This window comes from Lampetra fluviatilis, chromosome 19 (assembly GCF_964198595.1).
Source record: "Lampetra fluviatilis chromosome 19, kcLamFluv1.1, whole genome shotgun sequence".
Lineage (NCBI taxonomy): Eukaryota > Metazoa > Chordata > Hyperoartia > Petromyzontiformes > Petromyzontidae > Lampetra > Lampetra fluviatilis.
This window is the reverse complement of record NC_136293.1, coordinates 2709778-2735252: the sequence shown is the minus strand read 5'-3', so window position 1 is coordinate 2735252 and position 25475 is coordinate 2709778. Positions and strand designations below refer to the sequence as shown.

The window sequence follows — 25475 nt, the reverse complement described above, 5'->3', positions numbered from 1 at the left end:
TGGGGAGCCCGGGGGATTCCAACATAGAACGCAGTGATACCATATACAAAATTTCTGTGTCTGCAGTGTGGCAATAAACAGTGTAAATAACGTGTGGTGTGGATAACTTTAATCAGCACAGACATTGCACCTCCCGCAATTAGAAACAACAAGAACACTAGGATTGTGGGAACAAGGGGTGCAATGGTCTGGTGTGCCGACCAGTCCATTGTCAGCGCCACCGTGTGCATTTTGCGCAGGTTCTTTTCTCCGGAACGAATCAACTGCAGGGTCCCACTCTGAAGCGTTCTGGGTCACATTCGTCTCTGTGGGCGGCACAGGGTCATGCACTTGTGATCCAGGTGCCTTTGGTGGCCGTAGCGGCTTGTCGGACACCCCTGACTCAAGCAAACCAAGGCATGGGAAGGAGATGCTCGGGTGATGTTCGGAATATAGGTTTCAGGCACGACTGGTGAATGTACCAACTGGCGACATCCCGATTGCCCACGCACAAATTATGGCCACTTTACTTCAATAATCCCAACAGGGCCCTGCCATGGTCGATGCAATTTAGGAGAGGTATGTGAGTGGGACCTGTGGATAATGCAGCCACGCCTTATCGCCAATTGACCATGGTTGAGTGAGATTCCATGGCGTTTTGTCGTTCATTTTGTTGTATATATTCGGTCTTGAAAAATATTTTTTTTTACTGAAAATAAAAAATGAACAATTTCCCGAAACTATGATAATTTATGCAGTTATGTAAATTATGTATTTATGCTAATTGGGGATGTGTAAATGTATTAGGTTATGCGATTGTAGCTAATTATGCTAATTTGGCTCGGCTTCATTATCTAGAGTTGTATTATCAATCAGGATAATACAATGATTCTCGCTTTAACTTTTACTGATTATGTTTTAGTGTTTATGTCAGGTCTCAAAATTTAGATCTCACCGCAGAATACAGTTCTTATAATTAAGATTATTACGCATGAACTTAGGAAGGCGCCACTCAGACTCTTCTGTGTTAAGCAACTTTAATATCTAAAACATTCTAACATGCGAACACGTATGCTCGGAATTGTCAACACGGTACTCCTCAAGATGTCCTACTCATTGATCCGTACATTTAACCCTCAATGATTACGTATGTTGAGCTTGGTAACAGAACAATTGACTAATTCCTCAGAGTAAAGCGAGCAAACACGGTGATAGGAAAAAGTCCTTAAAATGTGTAATGTAAGGTTACACCTGGATGATAATGATGGGCTCTGCCGGCTTCAGCCCGCAACCAATGGGGAGTCGAGCCAGGGGCGTGGCCCTGATGTAATGTGAAGGTTAAACCTGGATGATGATGATTGGCTCTGCTGGCTTCAGCCCGCAACCAATGGGGAGTCGAGCTAGAGCGTGGCCCTGGAGCCGTACAGTAGCTTTGGGAAAGTTCCAGAGGTGTGGCTGAGGATTGGCTGCGGAACATCACGTGGGCCAGGGATTAAAAGGGGCGGAGAAGGACAGCACGTGGTCAGTGTGCGGAGGAATGAAGGGGGAAGCAACGCTGGTGCCATGGTCCGGAGCCTGCCACGTGGCGGGCCGCAGCAGTCTCTCTCTCTCTCTCACGCCGACGTCGTCTCAACGGGGTTTATTACAATGGAGTCAGAAGTAAATTTTGAGACCGCTTGGACCATCATCCACCGGACCCGCCATCGGACGACGACGACGCCGACGAGGACGAGCTTCTGGGCGCGACGGGACCGCTGCCACCGACTGCTGCTCTCCCCGACGCCACGCCAAAACGGCATGCCGGTGCGGAAGCGACTCCAGCTGCGGACGAAGGGTGGCAACGAGTGGCGGAACAAATTGAGTTTCTCCGTGCGGTGATGCTCAATCTCGTCATGGTGGTCGCGTCATCTGCCGCCCTGGGTCGGCCTCGTGAGACGCGTCCGAGTGCTGACGACCTTGACCTCCAACGGGGGGCTGTGACCGAGGCGGCCGCCATTACACCTGCTGCGGAGGAGGAGGCCGCCATCTTGGGCGGGGTCGCTGCCACGCTGGCTGCGGCCGCCATCTTCGCTGAGCCGCGTGCTGCGCGGGTGGCGGGAATGAGCGCGCCCAAGGACTCCGACGATGGCCGCAGCCATCGCCTCCCCAATATTAAAGAATTTGTCGCCGGGGGCGACTGGAATGCTTTTACGTGGAGATTTGAATCCGCCTTTCGATCGGTGCGGTGGACGGAGTCCGAGGCACTGGAGGCTCTACCTACGCTGCTAGATGACGTGTCCCTGGCCGTTTTCCGCTCCATCCCGGCGAGTTGGAAGAAGACGCTGAAGGACGCCTTCGCTGAAATGGCGGAGTTTTTTGAGCCGCCATCGGCTGCCCACAGAAAATTCATGTAGCGACGTCGGGGGCCGGAAGAAATGCTGCTGGCATACCGTGGTGCGCTATTAGCGCTTGCTATGGCCGCCTACCCCGAGTCCTCCGCCAACCTCCTGGACCTTCTCATTCTTACAAGAATGATCGAGCTATCGCAAGAGTTGGGCATCTCGCTGCCGGTGTGTGGCCATGAGCCGTTAACATCTCGCTGGGTGGTGAGATGTTTAGATGCCAAATTCAATTTGCGACGTTGGGACCAAATGGTGGCGTGGATGGGGGACTCCAAAAAAGATGGTGAACCGCTGGGATGGGCCCCGCGTCGTGTCGTGCATGTTCTGGACGAGTCCAGCGACGACGAATTGGTGGCTGCTGCACTTCGCTGGACCCCGCAACACCGTCAAGACACGCAGCGCGACGGGGCCGGACGGTCACGAGCGGGGGCCGAGGCGACCGACCGTCGGGCGGCCGCCACATGCTTCAAGTGTGGCCAACTGGGCCACTTTGCCCGTGATTGTCGGCGCCGGTTCCAACCTCCGCAGCTTCCATCGGCCCTTCCACCATCTCCTCCACCGGACGTGGATCGACATCATTCTCGGGCAAGTCAGCACGCATCGGGCACGCGGCAGGTCCCAACACCTCAGGCATCTACTCGCACCCCCGTAGGCTTATCAGATGTTAATTGTCGACATGCTTATTCGGTACCACACACTGTTACTCAGTGGAAGAAATTGGCTCGAAGGGTGGTTGCAGCTGCATCGGGGTCCTCCACGGTGCTGGGCACTATTCAAAGGGTAGACGTGCGTGTTTTGGTAGATACCGGTGCGTCGGCAACCATCATTTCGGATGTAATTTTTCATCTGTTATCCATCCCTGCGTCGCGGGTCCAACCGGCTAATGACGCATGCATTGCCGCTAATGGGGGTGGTATGGGTATCATAGGATGGGTAGATGTCCACATTGCCATAGGGAATGTTGCCGCGTTGGGTTCGGTTCTTATTTCACGATCGCTGGCAGTTCCATGTCTGTTGGGCACCAATTTTCTTCGTCGGATGCCTGTTAAAATCCTTGTTGACCAGGGTTGTTTAGAAATGCCAGGGGGCTGTAGGATGTCTTTCCTGCCATCCCTGTGGGGCCGGCCGCCTCCGGGAAACGCTATTCACACGCTTGCCGATGTCACTGTGGAGATACCCCCTGGTACACAGATGCTCATCCCATTGCGTTACCGAAAGCGGTTGGAGGCCGCGGATGGGGCGGTGGGTGTGTTGCTGTCCCCGTCGAACTCCGTGGCTAAGGCTTTCTCTCTTGTCGCGGCTCAAACTATCATTCGGGCTGGACAAGCCCCGTTCTTACAAGTGTTGAATGGGGGCCCGGAACGAGTAGTCATTCCGGCGGGTGCGGTATTGGCCCATGCTACTACCGACTTCACTAGCCTTGATGGGGACCAGCCGAGAGTAATGGCTGGCGGCGTGTGCGGGCCACTTATTCGGACGATGGATCACCGAATTGTGCCGTGAGAATACGTCTTTGTCCTCCACGCAGTGAAACACATTGCGTTCACTGCTGTCGAAATACGCTGACGTCTTCAGTAAAGATGACTTTGATTTGGGCCATACCTTGCTCTTGTCACACCATATTGACACCGGTGCGGCAGGACCGATATGTATGCACCCACACCGCATGAGTCCTGCGAAAAGGGAGCACGTGCGTGGCACGGTGAATGACATGTTGGCGGCCGACATCATTTCGCCGTCCAACAGTCCTTGGGGCGCACCAGTGGTGTTGGTTAAAAAGGACGGCGGATTAAGGTTGTGTTGACTTTCGCTGGTTGAATAAAATATCTGTGGCGGATGCGTACCCCTTGCCACGGATGGACGATTCGTTGGACGCCTTGTCGGGGGCCAATTTTTTCTATACCCTTGACCTCTCGTCGGGGTTTTGGCAACTCCCCCTCGATGATGCGTCGAAGCCGAAAACGGCGTTTCGCACGCCGCAGGGCTTGTTTGAATTTAACCGCCTTCCCATGGGCTTGAATGCTACGCCGGCGACGTTCCAGCGCCTGATGGAGTTGGTACTGGCAGGACTACAGTGGGAGACGTGCCTCATATATTTGGACGACATTATTGTTTTCAGTCGCACTTTCGAAGAACACCTTCAATGGCTAGAGGCCGTTTTTCAAATAATGCGATCTGCCGATCTCAAATTTAAACCAAAAAAGTGTCATTTGTTGCAGCATTCCGTCCGCTACCTTGGACACATTGTCAGCTCTAGCGGTGTATCCACTGACCCTCACAAGACTTAATGTGTTCGTGAGTGGCCGACGCCCACTTCCGGAGGTGACGTACGACGGTTCATAGGCTTTGCATCCTATTATCGCCGGTTCGTTAAGAATTTTGCGACGTTGGCAAAGCCTCTGCATGTCCTGACGGGAAAGAATCAGAGATTCAAATGGGGTCCGTAGGAGGAACTAGCTTTGCAATCTCTCCGAGACCGATTGGCCACCGCGCCGACACTCGATTACCCGGATTTTTCGCAACCGTTCATCCTGGACACAGATGCTAGTGACACCGGCATCGGTGCTGTTTTGTCTCAATGGTGTTGAACGAGTGGTGGCATATGGCAGCAGGGTTTTGTCTCCCGCCGAAACTCGCTATTGCGTCACTCGTCAGGAGTTACTGGCGATTGTCCATTTTGTTCACCAGTACAGGCCGTACCTGTATGGTAGAAAATTCCTCGTGTGCACTGACCATGCTGCCCTGCAATACTCACTGAAATTGGAACAACCGTCTGGACAATTCGGTCGAGGGTTAGAATTGTTGCAGGAATTTTCTTTTGACATTACATACCGTAAAGGTCATGGCAATGCAGATGCTCTCTCCAGATTGCCCTTGAACCCTCCTTGTGCCTGTTTGACGGGTACACATCACTGCACAGCGCCACCCCCCCCCCCCCGCCCTGTCCTGTTATGGGCGCGATGCCGAAAGTTGACGGCCGGTGTACGCCTGTTGGGGCCGATGGCACGCTGCACTTGCCACACTCGGTGTGGCTGCGTGAGCAAACCGCGGATGCCTCGTTGACTCCACTGCGAAATCAGGTCAAAAGACCGGGATCTCACTTGTCGGGCGGCAAATCACAGCTATTCACCGACCGGGAAGAGTTGCTCATGTGCACAGACAGCTTGTAGGACCGTTCACGCCTTGTTGTGCCAACATCCCTTTGTCATGATCTTATTCGCGCGCTGCACGCCTACAAGTTGATGCATCTCGGCGTGCAGAAGACCTTGCTCACGATGCAGTGGGATTTCTTTTGGCCGGGTATGACGGCGGATATCATCAAGACTATCCGGGCATGCCAGGATTGTGCGAAGCGGAAACCGCCACGTCAAAATTACGTTCCGCCCTTGAAATCGATCGAGGTATCTCGTATTAATGAGCTGGTTGCTCTGGATATCCTCGGCCCGTTTCCCCCATCGGCTAGGGGTAATAAGTACCTCTTGGTTGGGGTGGAATATTTTTCTCGTTATCTTATGGCCTGGCCCCTACCTGACCAATCGGCTTCGTTCATCACCGACGCTTTCTTGAATGGATACGTGATGGATAAGGGGGCTCCGGAGAAGTTACTTACGGATCAAGGACGTACCTTCTCCTCTAAATTGCTCCGGGATGTATGCGCTGTTTTGGGTACGAAGAAAATCCGCACTTCCCCTTACCACCCACAGACGGATGGAATGGTGGAATGATTTAACCGTACCCTTTCGGCCATGCCTTGTCACACGGTGAGTGAAAAGCAGACCGACTGGGACTTGCACATACCTGGCGTTCTGTCTGCTTACCGCATGGTCCCACACGCGTCCACAGGGTATTCGCCATTTTTTCTCATGTATGGGCGGGAAAATGTGCCTCCGATTGATGTGCAACTGGGTACAGCTGTAAAAGAACCCTCCCCTTCCTTGCCTGACCACGTCCGTGATTCGCTTCGGCGTGTTACGGAGGCGCGGGAAACCGCCAGGCGTGCAACAGCCCGGACACAGGCCCGGAACGAGAGATACGCGCGTCGGTTGCGATGTGACATGCCTTGGGCGGTGGGCGACGTGGCGTGGCTCCATTGCCCTCAGGTGCCTGTGGGTACGTCCCCTAAACTGCACAGGCCTTGGCAAGGGCCCGTTAAACTAATAGAAATCCTTTACCCCCCGCAGACACACAGGCATTTAAGGGCATCGAGTCCCCCGATGAGCAGCCCATGACGAGACCCGTTCCATCCACGGAGGACGCTGAGCCTGCTCCTTCTCCGCTGCCCCCTCCTGCTGAGCAGTCGGCGAGACAAGCACGCTCCATGGGAGGAGAGGGACCGCGTCGCGCATACGTTCGAAGTCACTCCCATTTCGTTAACGTTGTTGCCATGTTGTGCCTATTACCCCTTCTGTTATGCCGTGCTTTGGTTGGTGCCCTAATGTTGCGTTGCTCCTACATTGCACATTGTTCCATGCCCTAATATTTTACTTTCGAGCGCGCGTTGTTCAGCGCCCTAACAACCTTACCTCGTTGCGCGTCATAGGCACCCTAAATGTTTAGTCGCAGGGGTTGGTGCATCGCCCTTTTCTCAGCCGAGACGGCTGACTTTTTACACCGGGGGGGGGGGGGGTGATGTAATGTAAGGTTACACCTTGTTGATAATGATGGGCTCAGTTTAACACGTAGGCTTTCGCGACCAATATTATTCATAATCAACGTTTTTGGGTTTAGATCACGTTATTTATAAATGTGTCATAACCCTCCACCACCCGACACGGCCAATCAGTAAAAAAGTGTCACGTTGACAAAAGACAAATAGTTCACTGCTTTAGCCCCCCGGTGTGTTGAAGCGTGAAACCACAACATTTACATTTTGTTTACAATGATGGGCTCTGCCGGCCTCAGCCCGCAACCAATGGGGAGTCGAGCCAGGGGCATGGCCCTGATGTAATGTGAAGGTTACACCTGGATGATGATGATTGGCTCTGCTGGCTTCAGCCCGCAACCAATGGGGAGTCGAGATAGTTCCAGAGGTGTGGCTGAAGATTGGCTGTGGGGCATCACGTGGTCCAGGGATTAAAAGGGGCGGAGAAGGACAGCACGTGGGTCAGTGTGCGGAGGAACGAATGGGGAAGCCACGCTGGTGCCGTGGTCCGGAGCCTGCCATGTGGCGGGCAGCGGCAGTCTCTCTCTCTCTCATGCTGTCAGCCAACAGCGTGAAAGAGCAAAGGAACTGGAGGAACGAATGTGGTAGAAGCTGTGAACGAAACTGAATAAAGAATTCTCAATTCCCGACGTCGTCTCAACGGGGTTTATTACAAATGTATGAGACAATATTCATATGAACAGTAATAAAGAAACATGTCCCGAAAGCAAAAGTAGACCTCAATGAATTCATTGGTAAGATTATGCAATTAACGAAATGTCTTGGAACAATGATGTGCAGAAGTGTGCCTGCTTGTCTATGAAATGCGTATCAATTGGCTAAGGCTTCAATAAAGTAGCAGGCAAGATTCTGTGATCAAAATAAATATTTTAACACAATAGTCTTCCTGTGAGTGTGTAGATTCGTAAAATATATGTTTATAAATGTTTAGTTTCATCAATGAATTCATTGGTACAGTTAGGCTATTAACAAAAATAATGACTAAAATACTTCTAAACGACCGTATCCACGTAACTCAATTAGCAGCAATGGTTTTACAATCAGCTAATAGTTAACGCACCACCTTAGGATGGCCACCCTTTTTGAAACACAAAGAGAACTTTGGAGTAATCTTATTAGTCCCAATATGTGCATTATGTGTGTGTTGGTGTATTGTCTCCTTACTTAACTCTTTGTGTTAAGCAGACACCGAGGTGGGGCGTTTCTTGTACCAAAAATTCCTTGGTTCCCTGCTGAACGATGAGTCGTGTGTGTGTGTGGGCGTGTCTTACACACGACGCTCTCTCTCTTGGCGGCAGCTGCAGGCCTCTCTGCTGCTGGATGAGCTGAGTCGGGACGACGCTTGTCTTTGAAGGTGCCCGATTGTGCTTGCAGCTCGTCCGCAGGTCGCCGGGGCCGGCACTCTTGCTCAGCTGCGCTGGTTGCGCTTTCTCTCTCTCTCCTGCTCCGTGTTCTCTAGCGATGCACGATTGCGCTCGCAGCGCGTCCGCAGGTCGACGGTGCTGACACTCTTGCTCGGTTGCGATGGCTATGCGCTCTCTCTCCTGCTCCGTGCTCTCTGGCGAGGCACGATTGCTCTCGCAGCTCGTTCGCTGGTTGCCGGTGCCGACACTCTTGCTCGGTTGTGCTGGTTTTGCGCTCTCTCTCCTGCTCCATGCTCTCTGGCAAGGCACGATTGCTCTCGCAGCTCGTCCACTGGTTGCCGGTGCCGACACTCTTTCTAGGTTGCGCTGGCCACGCTCTCTCCCTTGCACCAGGCACGGTTGGTCCTTGTAGATTTGACCTTTGCAGGAGTGTGCTCGGCTTCCGAGTCCGCACGCTCGTGGGTAGTCGTTAGCCGCTGCTGCTTTGCGATGCTCACTTGGTATGATGCTTGGTGCTTTTCCGCCCTTTCTCCAGGTTGATTGCTTGTCGTTGCTCGTCACTCTCTTTCTCTTGCTGCAGCTACTAGTGGGAGCTGGCACTCAATGTAGAAGACAACTTTTAGCGATGCTTCGTCTGTCAGCGCCAAACTCATACTCGGTGACATATTGCTACTCTGTAAGCATCGCCATCCCTGGTCGATTGCGGGGTCCACCCCCGGAGCTTTCCGCAGCAAGACTCAGTTGCATAATCTGTGTCCTTGCTCATATGTGTAATACATTACTCTTCAAACAGTGTAGATCTCTGTTGTCTTTTATTCGGGTTCTTGTCTCTCTCGCCCCTATGGAGTCCTCGCTCAGACCCGCACCTCCTCCACCGTGCACCCTGCAGCCACACCGCTGCTCCGCTCCACAGCCACACCGCTGCTCCACTCCGCAGCCACACTGCTGCTCCGTCTGCAGCCACACCGCTGCTCCGCTGTGCAGCCACACTGCTGCTCTGTGTGCCCCGCACACTCTGCTAGCTCTTCACGCCCGGCTAGCTTCCCACACTCCACTAGCTCTCCTCCGCTAGCTCTACTCCACTAACTCTAGCCCACTAGCTCTGCTGTGCCCCACGTACACAGCTGGCCGACGGTGCCGTGGCCTTCCACCACGTGGCAATTGCGCCACCCTCTCGCCACTGCCCAGCGTGGCCTCCTCCTGTTTCCACTCCTTCTCAACTCCCAGATCCCTTCCGGTTCTCCCCCTAAATCCTCTTTCTCACGTGACCCTGACTCTTCCTTCTCCTCACGTGACCCAGACTCCGCCCCCTCTTTCCTTGCTCGCATTACATATGTGAAAGTCTCCCCTATCTGCACGTCTCTTGCGAGAAAAAAAACAGATGCCCTCTATCTCGTTCTCCTCCCGTGGCCGCAGCCGCCTGGTTGCCCCCTTCCCCCTTTTCACCTTTGTCTGGCTGCTTTTCCATCACCGTTAATGTTTTGGTTTGCGTCCCCCCCACCCTTCTGCCTTCGTGGTGTCTGCTATCCCAAGGAGAGGCCCTCCCTTCATACGTAATTGATTGCTACCATATTTTGTCAAATTGTTGGGAGACAAAGGTGGTTTGGAGGCTCTGGTCCTATGGAATACATATTATCTGGTCGAGTGTGTTTGACCTATTGTGCCTTGTATCTCTTTTAAATTACCCTAGGTCTAATACCTCATGATTATTATTTGGTTTATGTTTAACCAAGATTTGTAATGTACCATGGTTGTTACCTCAGGTACTCCAAGGGTTTTATTAAGCATTGTTCTCCGTCCGTGTCGCCAGGGATCCGTGCTTCTTATTTTCGAGTTATATTTTGATATCCTGAGGTTGGAGATATAGCTACGTTTTAACTTAAGCTTTCGTGACTGCTGGAAAGGATATTCTTTGTTTTTTTCGGTAAAGTCACGTAGATAGAAATATACAATAAGAACAAATATATATGAGGTGAATAAGAGTAATATAAGTAATAATAAAAGCCACTAATGTAGACTGCAGTCTGGTTCTTAATCTGAGAGTGTACTGGGTCTATAATGTCGATTTATTCTTGTTGCTAAGTTTCTAACTTTTACCGTTGGAGGAGAGAAAAGAAAACGCCAGTTGTAATATCCACTTGCACTGTAGCTCTCGCCTTTGTGGAAAGCCGATTGGGGTGGTGTAAAGGTTATATCATCAAGTTTTTATCTTAAATCAGGCTGTTCCTGCTGCGCCAGTGAGTCTGGAGATTTGTTTGTGAACTGTCCAAAACGTGCGAGGAGGTCGTGACTTATGGTCCCCTGCCCCGTGGAGATTTTCCAGATTGTCATTAACCTCCCTTTGCCCCGGGGTTTTATTTTTTAATGGCCTCCAGCTGCCTGGTGTGGCTTGTGGGAGGTAGCGGGGTGAGTGGTGAGGGTGTGCCTCACCCTTTTTCGTGCCCCATGCTACACCGATTGATTATTAAAACAACTATATTGGCAGAATTATTCTTAATATAAATTTTTGGAAAAAGGCCTATATATACAACAATTTGCGGCCTGGGCATTCGAGGTGTTTAGCATTGCCGCTATCCGCGCCTCATGTAGTCGGTCCAGCGTGACCTGCAAGGAAATCAGCTGACCTGACACGCCTTTGGGAGTGTTTCCCAGCTGTCTCTCTATGGGTGGTCCATGCTCCCTGCCGTACATGAGGTAAAAGAGGAAAACCCCCGTGGAGGCATGTGGCGCCAGTCTATTTGCTGCCAAGACCCCGGAATGTGAAGATTCCAGTTGGTTTGCATCTCATTAACGATGTGGCAGAGCATTCCTGTCAGAGTCCTGTTCAACCGATCGACCATACCATCTGTTTTGTACCCAGTGCCTCGCATACTTCTTTTAGAAGTTTAAATGAAAAAAAAACGTCATCCCTGATCAGTGAGGAGCTGTTCAGGAGGGATTTTACCCAGTATGTGAAGGAATGCATCAGTAATTGATGTTGCCGTTTGGTCAGGCAGTGGCAAGCCATCGGCCACCTTGTGAAATACTCAACCCCCACCAGGAGAAATGTATTTCCCCTTGATGAGCATGAAAAAGGCTCCAGAATACCGAGCGCGACCAACGAATTGACTCTGGAGACAATGATCGGTTGTAAGAGAGGCTGTGACCTGTGTGCCGGTGGTTTCTGATGCACGCACTCTGTACACCCCGCGACTAAATCATTTACGTCCGCAGACATACGCGGCCAATGAATAATCTCTCTTGAGGGTTAAGAGGGGTTATTTGACAGAAGCCATGGCATGTTATATATAATTTGTACAATGTAAAACTTTATTATCCAATTAGTTCAATATTTTGCTCTGCAACGTCTTTGATACAACCATAAATAAATCAGTAGAAACCCATGAAGACTGGCAGTATACAGATTGTGCAGGAGAGATCATATATGAATGTGTAATAAAGGACTCTCTCTCAGATGTCGATCTCCGTTGTCCTTTATTGGGTTCGTAGAATCTCCGTACCACGGCGTCTCGCTCAGGCCCGCGTCCCGCTCGACGACCTCTCCACAGTCCTCGGCTGCCCCGTTGTGCAGGCTCCCTGCTGTTCCAATATGCAGTCTCACTGCTGCCCCGTCAGGCGATCCTTGCAGCCACACCGCTGCCCCGCTCTCTAGCATCACTGCTGCCCCTTCCACAGCTAGCCTCTCACTGCGCCGTTAGCTCTCTAGCGTCTGACACCGATGGCGTTGGTGTCGACGTCTCCCACTGCGTGGCAACCGCGCCACTCTCTCCCTCTTGCCCAGCGTGGCCTCCTCGTATTTCACTCCGTCTCAACTCCCCTTTCCCCTTTCGGTTCTCTCCTTAAATCCTCTCCCCCCACGTGACCATAACTCCACCCACTCCCCACGTGGCCCAGACTCCACCCCCCTCAATCCTTGCTCGCATTACACTACCACCCCCCCTAATGAAAACCCAGCCGTCCCCGGCTGCAACAATTACAAAAAATAATAATGCGAGCAATATTGGAACCATCTGGCATCACAGGACAACGGAGAGTATAAAACGATAACAAGAACAAGAACAATAACAATCAACGAAAGGAAAGAGATTTGGAATGCGTGCGGGTCGCCGGCCCGTCCCGAACGGGCGGCGGTACCCCCACGGACCGAGAACGCGACGGGGTCTTAAGATCGACGGGAGTAGAACCGCCCGCCGCTGTTGGAAGCCCGTCAACGCCAAGGTCCCGTCCCCCAGGGAGACCCAAGTCCGGGGTCTCCGGCAACCGTGTCTGTGGTGGGGTTGGAAGGGCAGCGGGGCCAAGTGGCCCCGTCGCCGTGGTAGGCCCACCCAGAGCAGGATTCGCCACATCCACCTGCGTCACAGCTGGTTTGTCTGTAGAAGGCACGACAGGCGCGCTTGCAGAGTCAACAGGCAAGGGCAGAGGTGCGTCGGGCGCAACAGACACCGGCAAGGCAACATCTGTCCGCGGGACCACGTAATGCTTCAGCCTAGACGTATGAACATACCAGCGCCGCGATCCGAACCGAACCCGTACGGATTGCGGGTTAGGGACTTTAATAAGCTTAACCGGCCCCTGCCATGGTTTGTGAAGCTTAGGGGAGGTCCCCGGCCGCACCTGTGGGCAGTGCAGCCATGCCATGTCCCCCACTCGCCAAGGTCATGTACCGGACGAGCATCGGGCGCAACGCTCATTTCGCGCTTGAGCCTTGGCAGTAGCCAACCGGGCCCCCTCCCGTGCCTCGGCGATGCGTCGAACCGTGTCATGAATATATTCAGGGAGAGGTTTAACAGGACCCTTCGCCCCCGTACTCAGCTGTACTTCCACCGGCGGCACATTCTCACGGCCGTACATGAGAAAAAATGGAGAATACCCAGTGGACGCATGAGGCGTCATCCGATACGCGGAGAGTACCCCAGGTATATGCAAGTCCCAATCAGCTTGTTTCTCGTCAACCGTGTGACATAGCATGGCCGACAGCGTCCGATTAAGGCGTTCCACCATGCCATCCGTCTGCGGGTGGTAAGGAGACGTACGAACCTTCTTGGTTCCCAGAGCAGCGCACACTTCCGCCAGCAATTTGGAAGAAAAATTTCGCCCCTGATCCGTGAGCAGCCGCTCTGGCGCCCCCTTGTCAATCACATATCCAAATAGGAAGGCGTCCGTGATAGACGCCGCCGACTGGTCGGGTAAGGGCCAAGCCATCGGCCAGCGTGAAAGATATTCCACCTCGACCAGCAAATATTTATTACCCCTAGCGGACGGCGGGAAAGGTCCCAAAATATCCAGCGCCACCAACTCGTTGATTCGAGACACTTGTATAGACTGCACCGGCGGCACGTAAGGGTTTTTAGGCGGCTTCCGCCGGGCACACTCGGGACACGCCCGAATGTGTCCGACAACATCCGTCATCATACCGTGCCAGAAGTAGTCACGCTGTAATGTTAACAAAGTCTTCTGCACCCCGAGATGTAACAAAGTGTCGCCGTGCAGAGTCCGAATCAATTCGTACCGTAGCGACGACGGTACCACCAGACGCCAGCGGTCATGCAATCCCTCTCTCCACATGAGCAACCCATCCCGGAGAGCGGCCCCCGGCGTCCCACCGGACAGCAATTTCCCCACTCCCTTCGCAGCCTGGCCCCGTAAAGCCCCCAACGAGTCGTCAAGCAATTGTTCGCGGATCCATACCGAGCGCGGCAGGTTCAGAACCCCATCGGCCGGTCCTGGGCACACCGGAGCCCCAGGCATCTCGACAGCTGACACAACAGGCCGAGGAGGTAGCTGAACCTGCGTACACCTATTGGTACCCGACGCGCAAGCGCAAGGGGACCCCTGCGGTAATCTGGAAAGTGCGTCCACATTCGCGTGACGCGACCCCTTCCGATATTGTATGTCGAATGAAAATTCCTGCAGGGTCTCCAACCATCGTGCCAGTTGGCCAGATGGTTGGTCAACCCTCAGGGCGTATTGCAGAGCTGCATGGTCCGTGCGCACAATAAATGAGCGGCCGTAAAGATACGGCCGATATTGGCGGAGAAAATGGACAATAGCCAATAATCCGCGGCGAGTGACGCAGTAGCGGGTTTCTGCCGGGGACAGTACACGGCTACCGTAGGCTACCACGCGCTCCATGCCGCTTTTGGACTGTGACAGAACGGCCCCAATCCCAGTGTCACTCGCGTCCGTATCCAGAATAAACGGTCTATCGAAATCCGGATAGTCCAATGTCGGCGCCGTCGCCAACCGATCGTGTAGGCCCTGAAACGCCGCTTCCTCCGGCGGACCCCAACTGAACCTCCGACCTTTACCCGTAAGGAGGTGCAAGGGCCTAGCGATCATAGCAAAGTTCGGGACGAACCTGCGATAGTATGAGGCGAACTCCAAGAAGCGACGGACGTCCCCAACCGAGGCCGGGGTTGGCCAGTTACGGACGCACGCCATCTTCTCCGGGTCCGTGGCCACCCCGTCCGCACTGACTATGTGTCCCAAATAACGCACGGATCATTGCAGTAGGTGACACTTTTTCGGTTTGAATTTTAAATTTGCGGAACGCATCCTAGCAAAACCGTCTCCAATCTCTGCAAATGTTTGTCAAATGTGTGGCTAAAGACGATGACATCGTCCAAATAAATCAAACATGTCTCCCACTGCAGACCCATTAACACCAGCTCCATCAACCACTGAAAAGTGGCTGGAGCTGCATTCAAGCCCATCGGAAGGCAATTAAACTCAAACAGTCCTTGTGGCGTGCGAAAAGCCGTCTTTTCCCTCGAAGACTCGTCAAGGGGAAGCTGCCAGAATCCCGAAGAGAGATCCAATGTTGAAAAAAACTTCGCCCCAGACAAGGCATCGAGGGAATCATCCATACGCGGAAGTGGGTACGCGTCTGCGACGGACACCTTATTCAATTTACGAAAATCGACGCAAAATCGCAGTTTCCCATCCTTCTTTTTCACAAGGACCACCGGTGCGCCCCATGGACTATTAGACGGGGATATAATATCAGCGGCTAGCATATCCTCCACTGCCCCGCGAACCTGATCCCGCTCCGTCGGACTCAACCGATGCGAGTTCAACCGAATCGGAGCGGCATCCCCCGTCTCAATGTAGTGGGAAAGCAGGGAGGTGCGTCCTAAGTCAAAATCATCCTAGCTGAACACGTCGGAATAACTTAGCAACAGCGCGCGAAGCGCAGACCGCTGCTCCCTGGTCAGGGACGAATTCTCCCCGCATAACTCGGCAACCCAATGGTCATCCTGCCCCGTAGGCCCCGAAACCCCCCCTACCACGTCCCGGCAGACCCGGTTGTCATGGGTCGTGAACGCGGTCGTGGCGTGAGCCACAACCGTTCCGGCCGGGACACTGACATTCTCTGCACTCCCATTTAGCACCTGTAAGAACGGGGGCTGGCCCGGCCGGACAATTGTTTGTGCCCCAACCAACGCCGAGCCGCCCGTTATAGCCGTGGACGGCGATAACAGAACCCCCGCCGCCCCCTCAACGCCAGGTACTGGCTTCTGATATCTCAACGGGATAAGCATCTGTAAACCAGGTGGAATGTCAACAGATACCTCGGACAGCGCCTGCACCTGGCAAACAGGGGCAGACCGGCCCCATGGTGACGGTAGGAACAAAATTTTACGCCCCCCCGGTAATTCAACGCAGTTTTGATCAATCCTTATTTGAATGGGCATTTTTGCCAGGAAATCAGTCCCCAACAAACAGGGCACCGCGAGGGACCTAGAGATCAACACGGTCCCTGAAGCCGACACCCCCCCGGATGGTTATGTTGATGTCCACCTGGCCCACAATGCCCATACTTCCCCCATTCGCCGCAATGCATGAATCATAAACCACTCGCACTTTCCCTGGCGGAATGCCCAAAAGATGGAAAATGACATCCGAAATAATGGTCGCGGACGCACCCGAGTCCACCAAAATACGCACCTCGACCCCCTGAATGGAACCCGGTACCGTGGGCGACCCCGTAGCGGCCGCAACTACCCTGCGTGCCAATCGGCACCATTACATCAGCGAGCGACCCGGGTCAACTGGAGGCACCTTGTTGTTAACGACACACGGACCGCGCGGCGATGGTGATGCATGAGGTGACAGGCCTTGCCGGGTGTCTGGTGCGCACCGACTTGCCTGTACTGGTGGGTCTTTTCGTGCGGCGTCCGTGGTCGAGGCCTCCTGCTGGGGCAGACCCGGGATGCGAGCCCAGCAGTCCCTTGCGAAGTGGCCCTTACGGCCGCAGCGGAAGCACTCGACATCGTTCCGACGCGCGGCACACCCTCTGTCCTGACGTTCCCGCGCCGGCGGCGCGGACCTCGGCCCCGTCCCCCCCCCCGAGCAGGCCACTGGGCGGAGGCGGCCGTCAACTCCTGCGGTCCCTTGTCGTCAGGAACGTAGATCGCCTTCGTAGGATCCCACCCCGTAGCACCGCCTTCAACGACGCCCCCCCCCGTCCAAGCCGACACCTGCTTCCAGCGTCGGAGATTAAATTGTGCGTCCAAGCACTTAGCCACCGCCCGGGACGTCAATTTATCATGGCTGCACACCGGCATGGGGATCCCAAGGTCTCTAGATAATTCAAGCATCTTGCACAACACCAGGGGCTCCAACAAATCGGGCTCCGTCTCAGGGTATGCCGCCATCGCTAGTTCTAGAACTGCGCCTCTGTAGGCCACCGGCGATTCCTCAGGCGCCCGCTGGCGCTGAAAAAATCTCTGATGGGCGTCGTCCGGAGGCTCGTACGCATCCGCCATCTCCTCGAAGACACCCTGCAGCGTCTTCTTCTTGTCGGCCTTGATGGAGCGGAAGAACCGGACGGACTCGTCGTCGAGAAGTGTTGGTAAGACTTCCAGGGCCTCTTCCTGAGCTGTTTTGACATGCCGTTTCACTTCTGACACCAATGTAATAAAGGACTCTCTCTCAGATGTCGATCTCCGTTGTCCTTTATTGGGTTCGTAGAATCTCCGTACCACGGCGTCTCGCTCAGGCCCGCATCCCGCTCGACGACCTCTCCACAGTCCTCGGCTGCCCCGTTGTGCAGGCTCCCTGCTGTTCCAATATGCAGTCTCACTGCTGCCCCGTCAGGCGATCCTTGCAGCCACACCGCTTCCCCGCTCTCTAGCGTCACTGCTGCCCCTTCCACAGCTAGCCTCTCACTGCCCCGTTAGCTCTCTAGCGTCTGACACCGATGGCCGTCGGTGTCGACGTCTCCCACCGCGTGGCAACCGCGGCACTTTCTCCCTCTTGCCCAGCGTGGCCTCCTCGTATTTCACTCCATCTCAACTCCCCTTTCCCATTCCGGTTCTCTCCTTAAATCCTCTCCCCCCATGTGACCCTAACTCCACCCACTCCCCACGTGACCCAGACTCCACCCCCCCTCAATTCTTGCTCGCATTACAAATGTATATACTTTTTCCAGATTGAATTACTGAGGCTAGACAGCTGGGTGTTAAGGTGTTTTCTGGTGCACTTTTATCCCAGTAGGAAGTGCGAATATAGAAGTTGTAGAGAAGGTGTATTCAATTACTAATTTGCATCATGCTGGAGATTGTGAGGCGCTGACGAGATGCAGGGGAACTCCTCTCAGTGACTCATACGTGTGGGGGGGCGCTGGATTGGGATACGCAATTTGGTAAATTAGAGTTCTCATCCCATTATATGTGCAATTAATTCCTCTCAGCCACCAAATACTTCATTCTAATGGGACCTTTTTGCCATAACAAAATATGAAAAATGAGAAGTTTTACCCTTTCTGCTCTGCACAGACACTCATAAAAAGATCCCATGATATAGCTGCTCACCGGGAGCTATAAATGGTCAGATACGTGCATTGTCTTTGTACTTTTCGCCTTTTGGAGTTCTCTGGTCTGACACTGGTGAGACTAGGCCATAAAGAAGGCTGTCTCTGGTGTAGGCCAATCAGTTTCAAAGACAATGCATATATTATCACAGCATGTTTGTTTGCATGTTCACCACAAGTACGTGTGATTAACGCAAACTTGATTCCTTGCAAAAGGTATCTATTTGGTGTCTGAACATTTTAACACCTATTTTATTGCCAGCAGGGTAACTCTTGATTATTAATGATTATGAAGGGTAACTCCTATTCTTATTTTTCATAAAGTCTTCATTGTTAATAGGATTCATTCGTGGTATGGTTCCTCTTATCCATGAAAGTAACAGGGAAAATGAGACAAAATCCAATAGAGGGGCAGTGGAGGCGCCATCTCGTGTGCGCTGCCTCACATGTGCAGCACTATGCCACGTTCATAATCATCTTCATCATCACCTTGTCATCACCTTGCCATCATCACTATACCACCACCATCTTCCTTTTATCATCATCTTCAACATGATCTCTTTATCCATAAACTTCATAATTAGCCTTTGTCTCTAAACAATGCCTTCACCATCACTCAGTCTTCGCGATGACACGACCCATTTCACACTTGTACGTGAAAGCATCACCATCTGTTAACGTCAGTGGCGAGTGACATCTGAAGTGGCCCTGCTCTCTCCCCCCATCGCCACCCTTCCCCACCACCCCCACTTCAACCGGTAACAGCATGGTGAAGTATGGTTGACCAGCATGGTGACGTATGGTTAAATAACAACCGCAATTCGCCACTTAGTGGCCTTGATGTCACCACGGAGCTCATGACAGGCTAGGTGCACTGTTAGGCTCGCTGGCAGGTCATGGGACAGATCCAGATGTTACTGGTGGACTTACTGGGAGTATGGTTGAACATCCTCTATGACCAAGGCACTGTGAAGAGGCCTTTATGCAGCAGTGAATTGGCAAAGGAATGTAAAGTATAGTATCGGTTCTAACAATAGAAATTACATCACAAGCCATAAAATGGTTGAGTTCCATTCTTTACGCTGTGGACACGTTTTAAACAGGTATCGCAGGAGTCACGTTCTTCAAGCTGTCATGTGAAAACTGGCTGCAAGACGGTTCAGCTGAAGAGACGTTCTCCTATTCATACACGGCAAGGTCCGGCAACACCGAGTTCAACCTATTCAGCACGCACCTTCACCAGACACCGAATCTCCTGTTGCCCGCGGGAGATCTGGACGCCCAAGGGTTACTGGATCTCCAAGCTAATGTGTGCAATTCTTTTGGAGCTTGTTCATCAGCATCAATACTTGTGAACGTGAGTCATAAACATATCTTGTAAAATTATGAATAGCGCATGGTATCCTTCACACTTTGGTTTTGGCAGCCAGTTTTTTTTTATTCATAATTGATATTTAGGTTAGGCCACGCTGTCATTATCGCCCCATCTGCACATGACTTCCTCCCCCTCCACTGTTTTCCCTCTCGCCACCTCCTCAGTATCTTGATCCCACTCTCCCGGTGCTCCAAACCCTCAGCATTCCTGTAGCTGCAACCCAACATTTAAAGTATTTGGCTGCTATAAATGTCAACATAAGCCACTTCGTTGAGCTGTCATTTGTGGCCAGGTCGCTTCTGAAATATAGATAAATAGCTCAGGAGGCCCTACCTGGTAAAAAAAATTAGTTCATAAAAAAAGAATATCTCACATTGCTATTTCTCTGCTTTAAATTGGTGAGCAATTAGTGGATGTTTGCATCCCTAAGAAGCTAAGAGACCAAGTTAGCAGAATGGTTGTAAGTTTCAGGAGTAACTGTGTCAGACCTTGGTTAACTATGTTCTTAAAATGTTTTGACGGATTGAGGAAGACTTGGTACGATGTTTGCCAATATAATTTGTTTAACAGGTGACGCGTCCTTCAGTGGAAATTCTGAAAAACAATACCCGTGCAATGCTGGCATTTGGAGGAAAAATCAATGATCTGGTGCTCCAGGGCAGTGCCCTTCTGCCCGGGATCCTATTGACAGTGTTTGCATCTTTAGAAAATACATCAGTGGATCCAGAAATAAATGAGGTACTTGAGAAATCTAAATTAATATTTTCAGTTTGTGAATGCCAATGTTTTAATATTGACACACACATGCACACAAATATACAACTGGCTGCAAAACATATGCGTTGTTGACGCGAATTCGCCTCCTGTGTTTGAACACTCTTCATTTCTATTGGATTACCTAATCCTAACAATCTTGATTTTAAGGTTTCGTAACTGCAGGAATTCATAGTCTTTGGTTCTTTCGGTAAAGTCACCGTAGGTATAAAATAAATCACGACATTTCGGGCGAAACACAAGCGCCCGTCATCAGGTGGAACAGATACAGCAGGAGAACTGCTGACATAGGAGAACACAGCACAAGCACCACAGTCAAATCACTGTCACTTAGTGTCAAAGGATGGTCGTCATCATCATCTGGGATTAAGTAGCACAGAGGGGGTTTACATGGGTTGAGTATGTGTGCAGGTGGTGGAGGACAGCGACCAGGTGAAAAACCGAGGTGGTAATTGGGTGCTATGAATAGTCCTCCGAAGTCATCAGAGGTCTGGTAGCGATTGTACAACCTGCTGTAGGATCAAGCATAAGAACTGAATGGCAAAGATGATATTAGTTGTGTTGACCTCTTGACCTTGATATACTGCACTCCAATACTCCTCCTGGCAAATTGGAAATACAAATTGTCGATAAATTGTGCCGATTTTTTTTATTTAGGAAAGTTTTCTTCCAGTGGCATTTGTAAATAGAAAATACAATCCTTCATGAATTGGGTCCATGATTAAATAACTGAAGAGTGTGCTCAATGTGTTGTTCCACGATGAGACTGTACATGTGGTTAATGCGGGTGTTGGCTTGTGTTCACTAGCTCCAGAAAGAGCTCATCAAGATAATGATGTCGATCAGCGTACCCCTGCAGAATAAAAACTCAATTTCTCAACTGGCATCATCTTTGAATTCCATAGTTTCATATTCAGGCCCAAGTGACCAGGTCTGTATAAGTGATACATGTGTAGTGTCTTGATATTACTCACACCGACACGGAGTAACAGGTCACCTGCTTACACTTTATTAATCCTACTCTTGCACCCGTTGCAGGCACTCCTATGACTGCCTTCCACTGTCACCACACACTCTGCTTCTACTACTACTCTGCACCCCACCTATTCCACATCTCACCTACTCTGCATCTCACCTACTTTGCACCTCACCTCCTCCGCACCTCACCTACTGTCTCCCATCGCACCGCTGCCCTCTCCTACGCTGCCCTGTACCCACTCACCCATCTGTCCCGGGCTGGGGGTGTTCAGCCAACACCCGCCCGGTGACAGCGTGAGGGGCGAGGTCCCGTTGACGGCTCGAGCGGCAGCGGCGAGATGTCTTCACTCTTGGTCCCCAAACAACTCCACTTTGCTCACGCACACTCCCGCTTATATACCCCTCCTCATTCAGAGTCCTCACGCGCTCCCCACTTAAGCTGTCGCCTCCACGGCGCCTGTTGCACTCATTAATCCCTTATCATCACCCCCATTTCCCGTCTCTCCTGCGCCAACCTCCTGCCCCAGCGCGCACACCTGGTCGTCCTCGATTGCACCCGCTTCTCAACCTTAATAACTGTGCGCACTGCGTACATCTCTACTCTACACATGCACCACTGTAAGCCAATATGTTCCTTTGATATATACTGTGTGATGTAGCAATTTGATTAATTCATATGCCTGTCCCACATTAGAATGCTTTAATCAACACTGCAACAACAATTTTGCAACAAATGAAGGTGATGAGAAATGTGCAAAGGAAGTATATAGCGAAGGTCATTACAGGTAATTGGTATGCATTTTATACACAATTAAAGTAACAATGTTGGCATGACCAACTGCAGATTCTAAATGTATTTCAATTACTGAAAGTTAAACTTTTTCTAAAGACGTAACTTGAAGGGAATAATAATTGTGATTTTGTGACTTGGATTGAGTTGTGTCTTTATATTTGGCAGACATCTTTGAAATGGGTGCAAATGCATTTCAGATGCAATTGAATTTACAAAGTGATGTAAACGACAACCAAATATCATCTTTTGCAAAAAATGACTCATATTTGGTAAGTGGTTATTTTATCATTGTATTATTCATAGTGGGGTTTTTTCTTTTTTTCTTAAATTTTTTTCTATTTACGTGACTTTACCGAAAGAACCAAGAATATGAATCCCTGAAGTCACGAAAGTTTTAAGTCTAAATTTATTATTCTGCTTACATTGTTGTATATCTCCTTTGCCATTAATGTTGCCAAGTAAATATCCCATGCAATAGGTTGTAATTGTAAATACAGTGGCTGCTTCCTTCATTGTAACTACTTTTGATATCAGTCTGCTCATCCTTATTATGTTTACTTTTATGACAATTTAATCTTACATATCTTATTCCTGTCATACAATAAGTTAAATAACATTATTTCTGAAAAGCTTTAGTCAGCTTTACATAAAATTAGTGATTCGCTCAGCAACTATGTCTGTTGCCACTTTAAAATATCTCTTATCCAAAACTGGAAGGCACTCATCCTTGCCCACTTTTTAAACTGCTGCATCAGGAGCGCAAAAGCAGTGACCTCGGGATTGCAGGTCCAATGTGCTGAAAATTACACGATGGCAGTATCCCTAAAGTAAATAATAATTAAAAAACAATGTTATAGAATAATTTTCATAATTAGCAAGTGCAAATAAAATGTATGTTGTCTCTGAACTGAGTAAACATTGTTCCACTGCTAAGTATTCACTGATTTTAAAATGTGTAAACATTTTTGTTTTTCTCAGAAAAATACCTTCGATAATGCGTACAACACATTGCTGCTGATTGGAGAAGTGGAAAGTAAAAATTCTGTATCTGGAGAGAAGGCCGTCACGTTAAATGGTAACAATATGTCTCTAGTGATGCAGACAGTTTCTGAGCAAGCCCTCCTCAACTCAACCTGGAAATCAATAGATGGGAGTGATGCTTCACTTATTGGGACCAATAGTTCAACATTATTACAGCTGAAGGACAAAGTAAATGTCCAGGTACAAATCATTAACATATGTTTATGTTTATCCAGTATATCCAGTGATAATCATAATTTTAAGCCAACTAATTTGATGTGAAATCTATAATTTTGATAGTATCAGTGGAATGTATTTTTACATACTGTTTGTGTATATTTTTATGTAGGAACTGTATGTGTTCTCTTTTCAAGGTATGTTCATTTGTAGAAAATCCATTTTTGTGGGATAAGAAATCTCCCGTGAACAGTTCGGTGGTCAGCTTGAAAATTAGCATTGCTAAAAAACGTATCAATGTTACCTCTGCAATAATCAAGGTTACAAATCAAAGAATTGTAGGGCAGGAGATTTCACTGCCAGTACTTACCACAAACGACACTGTGCAAGGTAAAGCATTTGTCAATGCAAACAGTGGAATGGTCATAATATTGGATTTTCTACCGACCAGTGACATTCTGAATGAAGTGGAGCTCTTACTACGCTTTGAAAAACAGCCAGAGTTTGAGCCACTGCTCTATGACTTCAGCTTTGTTGTGAATTCCAGCACATCGGGAAATGACAAACTGCATCAGTCTTTGAACACGGGTGGATTCGGATTCAAAAACAAGATGGTGAATAGTGTTCAGGCTCTTCCTCGATTTTTCATTCCCAGTAATGCAACTCAGGTAGGAGTTTATCATATTGCTGCCCTCTATACAGGTAAGCGTAAAAAATATCTTACCTTTCAAAGTACCATAATTTTTTGTATGTTTGTGTGTGTGTGGACGTGTAACGCTTTTAACTGACAAACTGTTGGGTTTACGTTTCACAAAATACAGACAACAAACTAAGCCCCTAAACGAAAACTCGCTATGTTTTTGCCCTTGGTCAAATATAAACTAATAAAATCAAACTTGATTTGAAGCTTTCGTGACTGCAGGAAATACTCTTTGGTTCTTTCGGTAAAGTCACGTAGAAAGAAAATAAATTTAATAATAGAATACGACGTTTCGATTGCAACACAAGCAACCATCATCAGGTATAACTAAATTTGAGAGAGAGACAAAACACAGACATGGAGACACACAGACAGACACACAAGCAGAAAGAGACAACACAGACACAGAGAGAGACACACAACTTAGACAAACAGAGACCCAATGCCTCTGTGTCGAGGCCTTACATGAAGAGAGAGGGGGGGGGGGCAGAGAGAGAGAGAGGTGGGTCTGCTGGGGCAGCTGCTGGAGCAGAGAAATCAGCATGTCAATGAATCCACCCCGAAGCAACTTAGGGAAAAAAAATCGAATGGCCCTATGAGAGCCTGGTAAATTTTAGAGAGATAAATAGTTTGAGAAAACAAAATTTACCAAATCTTTTGGAAATATAATGTAATGCAACACAAACTTTTTAACTTTTTAACTGATCGTGGCACCAAAGCACGCATCTGCGCATGCGCAGAAACGCGGTTGCCCATAGCAATGCACACGAGCTCGCTGAGTGGTGACAGGGAGGGAAGTTCTTCTTCATGTTAAAAACACACAAAAAAACAGAAGCACAACACTGAGGTAAATCCTGAACAGCGTGATGTCCTCTTCTGCCCCCCCCCCACCCCAATATGTTCAGTTACTACTATAGAGTCAGTAGATACTATTGTTGTCAGTAAATCTACTAGAGTCAAGATATACTACTATAGATTCCGTTGATATAACTATAGTCATTAGATACTACTATAGAGTCGGTAGATACTACCATAGAGTCGGTAGATACTACCAGAGGTGTGGACTCGAGTCATGTGACTTGGACTCGAGTCAGACTCGAGTCATGAATTTGATGACTTGCGACTCGACTTGGACTTGCATAACAATGACTTTGTCCCACCTATGAGATGTGGACTCGAGTCATGTGACTTGGACTCGAGTCAGACTCGAGTCATGAATTTGATGACTTGCGACTCGACTTGGACTTGCATAACAATGACTTTGTCCCACCTCTGGATACTACTATAGAGTCGGTAAATACTACTATAGAGTTAGTATTGAGTTAGTAGTTACTATAGTCAGTACATACTACTATAGTCAGTAAATACTACTATAGTTAGTAGATACTGCTATAGAGTCAGTAGATACTGCTATAGTCAGCAGATACTGCTGTAGAGTCTGCAGATACTACTATAGG

The 25475-nt window shown here is 50.0% G+C and overlaps 1 protein-coding gene across 1 annotated transcript in view; it reads left to right on the top strand.

The window, feature by feature from the left end:
- LOC144937466 (polycystin family receptor for egg jelly-like) overlaps positions 1 to 25475 on the top strand; it is a 78552-nt gene that overhangs the window by 17407 nt on the left and 35670 nt on the right. Inside the window, exons 8-14 of the mRNA XM_078864711.1 lie at positions 19305 to 19558; positions 20147 to 20314; positions 21159 to 21281; positions 22023 to 22113; positions 22287 to 22390; positions 23100 to 23342; positions 23516 to 24020. Of these exons, the coding sequence (XP_078720837.1) occupies positions 19305 to 19558; positions 20147 to 20314; positions 21159 to 21281; positions 22023 to 22113; positions 22287 to 22390; positions 23100 to 23342; positions 23516 to 24020 (1488 nt within the window). The remainder of the gene's footprint in view (positions 1 to 19304; positions 19559 to 20146; positions 20315 to 21158; positions 21282 to 22022; positions 22114 to 22286; positions 22391 to 23099; positions 23343 to 23515; positions 24021 to 25475) is intronic.